Source organism: Euphorbia lathyris, chromosome 5 (assembly GCF_963576675.1).
Source record: "Euphorbia lathyris chromosome 5, ddEupLath1.1, whole genome shotgun sequence".
NCBI classification, from domain to species: domain Eukaryota; kingdom Viridiplantae; phylum Streptophyta; class Magnoliopsida; order Malpighiales; family Euphorbiaceae; genus Euphorbia; species Euphorbia lathyris.
This window is the reverse complement of record NC_088914.1, coordinates 33,784,677-33,793,731: the sequence shown is the minus strand read 5'-3', so window position 1 is coordinate 33,793,731 and position 9,055 is coordinate 33,784,677. Positions and strand designations below refer to the sequence as shown.

Sequence of the window (9,055 nt, the reverse complement as noted above, 5' to 3'; positions counted from 1 at the left end):
TTCTCTTCCTTCTTTTATATAGATCATTCTAGTAAATAGTTTTTTTCTAAATATAAATCTATTTTAGGATTCCAATAATTTTTAGTTTAGTTTTTTTTTTTTTTTGTCAAATATTAAATTTTTTTATATTACTATATGTGTTTTTTAATATTTTAAAACTCATTTTTAAAAAAAAATTAGTTAACCAATATATTCGTTAGTAATAGAAAGAGAATGTATAGTTAACTAAGAAAGGTAATTAATGATTAGAACCAATAAGTAAGCAAAGTGTGAATATGAGTCACATCTTTTTTACATTTCCATATTCACCCTTTTATATGGAAACAAATCATTAGAAAATTCGTCAAACTAGCCGTTACCTTTTTAAAACCCAAAATCCCCCTAACTAACAACGCTCCTCTCTTCTTCAACATTCTCTCTGCTCCTTTTCGCTTTTCCTCCTGTACAGCTCGCTCGCTCACTCGATTCTCCTTCTTCCTCGACGGAAAAATGTTCACCGATGGTCTAGATGAAAGCGCCATCAACTGGATCAAGCAGGTCTTTTTCTTCTTACTTCGTTTTTCAGATTATATCTTTAGCTGGTTTAATTTCTAGTACAATTCAGCTAATTTCTCTATAGATAGCTTAATTCATATTTCCTATGTTATGACCTCAGGGATCAGATATACAGGAACCCCGCGTTCGATCTCCTTTATCTCCGTTGACGGGGAAGCTATCTCCTAATGAGCCATTTCCCAAATCTCCGATAAATTCACTTCTGAAATCTCCACGTTTATACAATTCTAACAATTTCAGTTCTTCTCATTTGTTGCCTCCACTCAAATTCAGTTCTGGGTTACTTAAACCTCACAGTTTAGTGGTTCCTTGTCTAGACGATGACGATAGTGAGAGCGTGGCCTCAGTTTCGGACTACGTGGGTGGAAACTACTCCGAGGAGGAGGAAGCGGATGTCGGTTTAACTGATTTTGATTACTTGGAGAAGCCAGTTATGCAATGCTATGAAGAGGAGGACATATTTGAGAATAGGCCTACGACAAAGTTGAACAAAGGGTTGCTGAAAGAAGATTTGAAAATTGAAGTTCCCGGAAACTTAAGAAGGTTCACCATGGATGGTGGACCGGAAGTTCGAAACATTTCCTTCAAGATCTCCACTCCTGCTAGTTGTCCGCTTCGTGATAGAGTCCAGCTACGCAATACTCATGCCGCATTCAATGTAAGTTAAATTTTGGAAAATAAAAGGAGGTGCTACTATTTTGTTTTAGCATTTAATGTGATTCTGCTCATTTTACTCTGGATGTTGATGTCGGCTGTAATTGTAGGGTACTTCTAGTAATGAAAGAAGCAGGTTTAAAGAGGTAGAAGATTTGGGGACTCCAAGTGCACCTCCAATTATGGAAACCGGGAGAGGAGGAAATAGTTTTGTACATGAACCTGAAGTTGAGCAAACTTCAGCTGAGGTTTTAGAGTCTAGAGAAACTGAAAGTTTTGACGGAAACAAAGACTGTTCAACAGACAAAATATCGCACTCAATGCCTAGTACTGAATTCGTAGAAAGGTAATGCATTCTTAGCCCATTAGGAAGTTTTACTCTTCACTATCTTTGGTAGAAATTAGTTTCATAGCTTGCTAAAATTTTCTCAGATTAAACAAGGCCGCTGCTGCAGAAGAAGAAAAGATACCTTATTGGCAGACTGGCTCACTGGACCATTCATCTTATAACACTAGGTATAATTCAATTTAATAAGGAAGATCCGATTCAATAGTGATTATATCCCTGTGCCAATTTCACGGATCATTCCTTTAGTAGTCTGAATAGAAGAAAGAGGGCTCTGTTTTTATATCATTTCGAAAACTTTAGTTTGTACACTGAATGCTGCTTCTTGTTTTCTAGCCATTCAGACTCAGGTGTTGTGAATGTTTTGAAGAAATATGACCAGACACCCTTTGATCTGCTTTTTAGTATTATGAAGTTTCAAATGTCTATGTTCATATCCTTCTCATGGCTTGTCAATTCAATCTTTGCAGTGGTCAATATGCTTGGCAAACTCTAATAGCTTATGATGCATGTATCCGCTTATGTCTTTACGCATGGGCTAGGGGTTGTACTGAAGCTCCTCAGTTTCTGCAAGATGAGTGTCTGGTCCTTCGAAGTGCCTTTGGGTTGGTTTGCTATTTATCTTTCTACTTATAACTTCTATAATAGCCACCAAAGAAATTTAAAACTCTCTGAAATTGAATTCTGAAGAGTGTCTCCTGTTGCATGATATAGATTGCATAAATTTCTGTTGCAACCGAGAGGTGTACAAGCAAGAGAAGTCACCACTACCAGGAATGCCGAACAATTATACCCTTTGAAGGTAAAGAAGGTTGTTGGGAAGATAAGGGTGGAAGGTAAAAGTTTTTTTGCACATGACAGTTAGTATAATAAGTCAGGAGTTGTATTTGATGGTTATATGTGCATTCCAACCTTTTTTTAACTTAAAAATTTTCTCCAACTGTTTGGTCATGTTTGTTCTTCATTTCATTGTATTAAGTTATATTGATATATGTTTATGCTTAAGTATGGAAGTGATTATGGACAAAGAAAAGTGTATTCTTAATTAACATAACCTCTGGATTAAAATTGACTTGAAATTATAGCTTTTTTCCAGTAATTTAACCAAGTTTGTTTACATTGGCAGTGAGGAAACTTCGAATTATACCTAGGAGGGAACTTAAGAGCACATACTCTCAGCGCAGCGCAATCTACATGCAAGTAGGGAAACAATATGTCCGGCATGTTTCATCACTGGTGAAAACTGGCATCACTTCTCTTAAATTAGCTTCATTTTCCATAACAGCAGAAGGTTCGTTTTCCTCACACCACACATTTAATTTGTTGGTTTACTCTAAGATAATAATAGTATATCTGTCTCATGTCAATCATGAGTATTGACTTGCAAGTTTTTTTTTTTTTCATTGTGGAACTTGTGAGAAGTTTTCTGCCACATTCTTTCTCTGAAACATTAATTTACCATTATCATGTTTTCAGAGCAACTGTCATGCTTGTTCCAACTGAAGAGCACTGGTGAAGATTGTGCTCAAGTTGAAGCTGGTTCCACAATTTGTTTACACCCTGGAAGCGGGGAGTATCATGTCTTGTGAGTTCCTGTATCCTGTATTCTGTTTTAGTATTTTCCTGGTACTTAATTTTTTCAGCTAGCAGAGTTTTTCATTTGAAATGATCTTTACTATATGAGATGATGGTTTCTATGGACCCACATCTCGAAAGGATCTGGATAAGACCATATTTGCAATATTTTTTTGATGAATTCTAGATTGATTGGTTAAACATGGCAGTTGATAGAATCATGTATGACTAAGATACATTTAAGTATGCTCATACGCTCACTTGATTTTTATACTCCATGCTGTATCATGTGATTTACAAAATCAAAACATAATGGAGTCTACTTATATCTTTGATAAGCCTGTAATTATCATGCCGTGGATGGATGGGGAGAATCTTATATTCAAACATTATTTAGTTTCCCAGAGAGTGAAGGAGATGCTCTTTTAGTGGAAGTCCAGAATGCAAAAAAGTCAGTCCAAGGTCGAGCCACAATCCAAATTTCATCATTGAATGATAATCCTGTACGTACATTTTCTTTCATCTTCCAATATCAAGAGATTATAGGAAATATTGTGCCTTTCTGATAACAGCTGTCTGTTGTTTGATGTATTATGCAGAGTGACAGAATTCGGTGGTGGCCATTATACCATAATGATCAAGAGTGTGTTGGGAAGATACAGCTCTCAATTGGCAGTACAATTACATCTGATGAGACTAATAATATAAAGGTTTTTTTCCTAGTCACCGACCTAGTTTGAGCTTTCTTTCCCTTCAAAAAAAAAAAAAAAATTAGACAAGGAAAGCTATTTTAAGTTGAAAAGAGATTGAATGATAGGTAGCTAAATTGGTATCAGTACTTGAGTCCAATTTTATGATATTTACTTTTCTTTTTCTTTTTCTCAAGCCATCTTGAAGTTGTTGTGATGAGACATGTATAGTTGTTAAAATTTATGAGCACCAATTCAGCTATTTACTCTGTCAAATGATAGTTTATTCTTGGGGATAAGGTAATAAAATAGGCCTATGGTTTTTGGGGAAGTATGCTTCACATACAAAATAGCACCAATATAGGTTTAACAAAAGTAATATCAGTGACGTGTCTCGTTCCGTTATCGATGCCTAAATTGGTACATTTTTAAAAGTTAAGCCTATATTGGTGCTATTTTGTACATTGACCCTAAATTGATACTTCCCCAAAAAACCATAGACCTATTTTGGTACCTTATCCCTTCATTCTTTGGTGCTAATATCAGAACATGGGATCATGAAACAAAATTTGAGCTGCAACTAGGCTGGTGTTAGGCTCATAACTACTATTTTCTATTATTAGTTACGATTTATTGATGTCTTATCGAAGTTACTGATATCATTTAGCTATGCTGTGTGATTGAAGGTACTAACCGAAGTTTCTTTTGTCTCATTTTCATTGTACAGGGTGGACCTGTCGTAGAAACTCTAGCTTATGATTTACTGTTGGAGGCTGCTATGCGTGCACAACATTTTGATTCTCGTAGTTTGAGATTAAATGGAACTTGGAAATGGCTATTGACTGAATTTGCAGAATATTATGGTGTTTCCGATTCATATACAAAATTGAGGTAAATGAATCTGATTCACTCAATTAGCGTGTTTGTTTGACACCCTTTCTATTTCCTTGAAACTGACCTTTGATTCTCTTAATATTTTTATAGATATCTTTCACATGTCATGAATGTGGCGACTCCAACAAAAGGCTGCTTAGAGCTTGTAAACGAGTTACTTGTACCTATTATAAAGGCTAGGGGAGAGAGAAGTTTGACAAGACAAGAGGTAGGTCCTCAAAATTCCATATGTTACTTTCCACTAAATCTATTAAACAAAATATGTGTGCCTTTTACTCTGAGGCCACAGCGACAAATGAGATATGATATTTAACAAACCAACTGGTGAACATAAACCCAAGTACCAACCAAGTCACCTTTTATCGTAATGTTTAGTACCGTCATCTGCTACGTTCTTCTCATATAACTTTTGGCTGGAAATATTAACATTTAACCTTCTGCAGGTTCAACATTATATTTCTGATGTAGTGATTAACAATAGTCTTAAGTAATTCCATGCCTTTCTTAACATAAACATGTCCAAGTCAAAGTTTGACCATACTTTGATGTGATGTCTGCAGCACACTCTTTTTATATGTGGTAGCAGCGGTCATCAATTATGTTCCAGTTCTTAGTGTTCTTGCCACCAATTTCTTACAATTTTTGTCTCATTCTTTTGCAGAAAAGTTTACTATTAGATTGTGAAACCCAAATTGAAAGTCTCTTGGCAAACGTGTTCGAGAATTATAAGTCTCTGGACGATAACTCCCTCACAGGGTTGGTAGATCTCTTTGGTCCGGTGCAGGAATCTGCAGCACCAGCTTTAGCTCCTGCCGTCGAAGTCTTTATCCTTCTTCATGACATACTATCTCAAGATGCACAGACTATGCTGAGAAATTATTTGCAGGTAAGCAGAATCTGAGAATACAACTCTCAATGACTATCATCTCTTTTCACCTTCCACTTGGTGTAAATTATGAAATCTTCAAACGCATTGATCAGCCAAATGACATATCTAGAACATCCATGTAGGGATATCAATATTACTAGTTAATTATCTAACACATTTCAATCAACAGTTCACCAGGAAGTGTCTTCAACAATATTTTTTAACTGTAGTTTTTATTTTCTCAATGTGCAAGATAGCAGTCTGCTAGGTTTTTCTATTTTATAACAACCAATCCAAATCAAATGGTAATTTTTTTTACAGATAGCAGCTAAGAAGAGGTGTCGAAAGCACATGATCGAGACTGATGAGTTCGTATCAAGCAACTCTGAAGGTTTTCTTACAGATACCATTACCATCTCAACAGCTTATCTGAAAATGAAGAATCTCTGCATAAGCATTGGCAAAGAGATTCAGGCAGACATCAAGATCCACAACCAACACGTATTTCCAAGGTATTGGCATCTTTCATAAGCAAATATCTTCAAAAATTTGTGCCCCAAAGATGATATAGTGGAGAAATTGGCGTTTCAATATTTAGCTTGTGAGGCATGATGCACTTCAATACAAAACACGGAACATTCAAGTATTATAATAAGCTCCTTTTGCATGACCAGTCATCCTAAAGCACAAAGTTTTCAGATTCAGAACTTCATATTTGCATAGTGTCAATTTGCCATTTTTGAATCCATACTAACAAATGTAGTTAATGAACAGATATTACTTGCTTTAAATTAATGAATTTATCACTTCATCCATCTCCTGAGTTCTGATACATGTTTGTCTATTTTCAGCTCAATAGACTTGTCAAACATTACAGCTGCTGTCTACAGCAGTGAGTTGTGTAACAGGCTAAGAAGTTTCCTTTCTGCCTGGCCCCCATCCAGCCCACAACCGCACGTGAACGAACTTCTAACATCAATTGCTGATTTAGAAAGGGATCTTGAGTTATGGGGGATCAGGTTTGTGATATAACAAAATTGAGACCCTTCGCATGTATGCATACAAACTTTACCTCCTGTACACCAATTTAAGCATTCTGACATACCATATGCTATCTGTTTCAGTCCAGTGCAGGGTGGTGTAGACTCAAGAGGCCTGTTTCACGATTACATTATGGTCTGGGTGCAGGAAATGCAGCTTAATTTGCTTGAGCTCTGCAAAGCAGAAAAGGTACACTTTTTCTGTCTCCTGTTGAAACTGCTCTTCCCTTTCTTGGCAAACAGTAAATTTCTTGGAGGATGTGAATCTTTCTTACTGTACTTTTGATGATTTGTTTTCTCTAATTAGTAACTACCTATTGCAGGTCCCATGGGCTGGAGTAACAACAAATCATTCTACCTCTCCATTCGCTGAGCAAATGTATGAGAATATAAGGAATTCCCTTGTAGAATATGAAGTGGTGATCAACCGGTGGCCTCAGTACTCAATGATTTTGGAGAGTGTAAGTTTCTCTCATGGTTAAGTTTGAGTGAAGATTATAGTTTTATATTTTGGCCATGTAAGACGAAGAGCGCTTGATACGCCGGTTAGGAGGACTGAAGAGTGGCAAAGGGTGATATGAGTTTATTGGGGATTGAGGAAAATATGGTAGTGGATAGGAGGGAGTGGAGGTAGAGAATTTATGTCGCCGACACGACTTGATTTCATAGTTTTATATGATGGTTCATGTTAGCCGACCCCGAATCATTTCGGGGCTAAGGCTTTGTTGTTGTTGTTGTAGTATCATCTTACATTTTTGGTTATATCATATCACATTCTGATGATGATTTTGTGACAATCTGAAAACACTATTATGGTCTTCTTGAAGGCTGTTGCTGATGCAGAAAGAGCGATCATCAAGGCATTAGAGAAGCAATACAATGACATCTTAACTCCTCTGAAAGATAGTATTCCAAAGAGGCTGAATATGCAAGTCCAGAAACTGACTAGAAGACAATCGACAGCACTTTATTTTGTACCTAATCAAGTCAGTGCACTCTGCTTGTGTATTGGAATTGCACTCCTCATATCCTAATATCTATCTAACTATGAGCTTATTGTGGCAGTTGGGGATTTTTCTAAATACCATCAAGAGAATTCTAGATGTCTTACATATTAGAGTGGATGAAATCTTGAAGTCATGGGCATCCTATCTACCTGCTATGGGAGATAGAAAGTCACTCTTTGGGGAACAGATGAATGGAATCACAGTTCTATTGAGAACAAAATACAAAAATTATTTACAGGCATCAGTTGAGAAGCTTGTTAACAATGTAAGTTCAATCATAAATCAGTTCCCTTGGTATCATTACCAATACAGGTCGTCGCAAAAGTCAGCTTTTCTTGTTAATAACATACTGATAATACATTCAACAAAAAACAGAACAATCTTAAGAAAATGTTCATCAATCAATTGTATCACAGTACAGGCTGCCAAGCTAAATGAGAATAAGAAAAAATATGAAGAAACAATTGTGTTTTAACCAAGGTTGGCCTCTTAGATTCCATGTACATTTGTTGCCTTCCTTTGGATAATATTGTGGTTAATGCTGCAAAAGAGGTCATAATCTTAGATCTGAATAATCATTGTATCAGTTGCAAGCTAATCGGAATACGCGGCTGAAAAGAATTTTGGAGGAAATAAAGGAAGAAGATGGAGAGGCTGAAGTCCGCGAAAGAATGCAGATGTTGAGCTCTCAGTTAATCGACTCAATAACCAATTTGCATGAAGTCTTTAGCAGTCGGATATTTGTTGCAGCCTGCCGTGGATTTTGGGATAGGATGGGACAGGTACTAACATATCTTGTCTACAAACTTCAGATTTGTTTGCAGAGGTTTCTGTGTAATTTTGACTGTACTATACTTTTGGTCCTGTATTCTAGATTGTTTTGAAGTTCCTTGAAGGGAGGAAGGAAAACAGGGTGTGGTACAATGGCTCTTGTTTTGCTCTTGGGGTAACATTCTTGGACTGTACTGTAGCTTTAATATCAGATACAGACATATGTAGTTCGTCGCTTGATTTCCTTTGTTGCTTTTACAGATATTGGACGACACATTTGCTTCACAAATGCAACGACTACTGGGAAATTCACTGCAGGAGAAGGATTTAGAGCCCCCACGTTCGGTAATCGAAGCTCGATCTATTCTTTGCAGAGACTCAGCAAATGCAGCCGACACATCCACCTACTTCTATGCATAGAATAAGGAGCAAAGATACCAATGGGAGTAACGTGATCCCAAGCTTACCATATAATTTCAGTATAGGTTACACTTTTCAGCAATTTTTATTCTTTTTGTATATGATAGATAATACCATATGAATCCGTGTAATATGAAAATTATTATCCTTTTCAATAATATATATAAAAGAGATGTCGAACGTTGTATATGTGTTAAGTCATTCATCATATTTTGTTATGGTAAGAAAGAATACTA

The 9,055-nt window shown here is 36.4% G+C and overlaps 1 protein-coding gene across 1 annotated transcript; it reads left to right on the top strand.

Moving 5' to 3' along the window:
* Window positions 1-367: 367 nt before the first annotated feature.
* LOC136231241 (uncharacterized) lies at window positions 368-9,008 on the top strand. Its single transcript, XM_066020559.1, has 22 exons — window positions 368-537; window positions 656-1,213; window positions 1,320-1,555; window positions 1,642-1,725; window positions 2,026-2,160; window positions 2,270-2,391; window positions 2,682-2,846; window positions 3,032-3,140; window positions 3,528-3,633; window positions 3,730-3,840; window positions 4,547-4,710; window positions 4,804-4,921; window positions 5,375-5,599; window positions 5,903-6,093; window positions 6,433-6,600; window positions 6,706-6,811; window positions 6,945-7,082; window positions 7,449-7,607; window positions 7,687-7,893; window positions 8,216-8,410; window positions 8,503-8,574; window positions 8,661-9,008. The coding sequence occupies exons 1-22, from the start codon at window positions 490-492 to the stop codon at window positions 8,817-8,819; spliced, it is 3,576 nt and encodes a 1,191-aa protein (XP_065876631.1). The 5' UTR covers window positions 368-489; the 3' UTR covers window positions 8,820-9,008.
* The last annotated feature ends 47 nt before the right edge of the window (window positions 9,009-9,055 follow it).

Excerpts from the sequence above, each read along its gene's own strand:
- LOC136231241 (XM_066020559.1), top strand. The coding sequence starts at position 490 with ATGTTCACCGATGGTCTAGATGAAAGCGCCATCAACTGGATCAAGCAG. Across the intron at positions 538-655 it reads CCATCAACTGGATCAAGCAG|GGATCAGATATACAGGAACC; the intron begins GTCTTTTTCTTC and ends TTATGACCTCAG. Across the intron at positions 3,141-3,527 it reads AGCGGGGAGTATCATGTCTT|TTTCCCAGAGAGTGAAGGAG; the intron begins GTGAGTTCCTGT and ends AACATTATTTAG.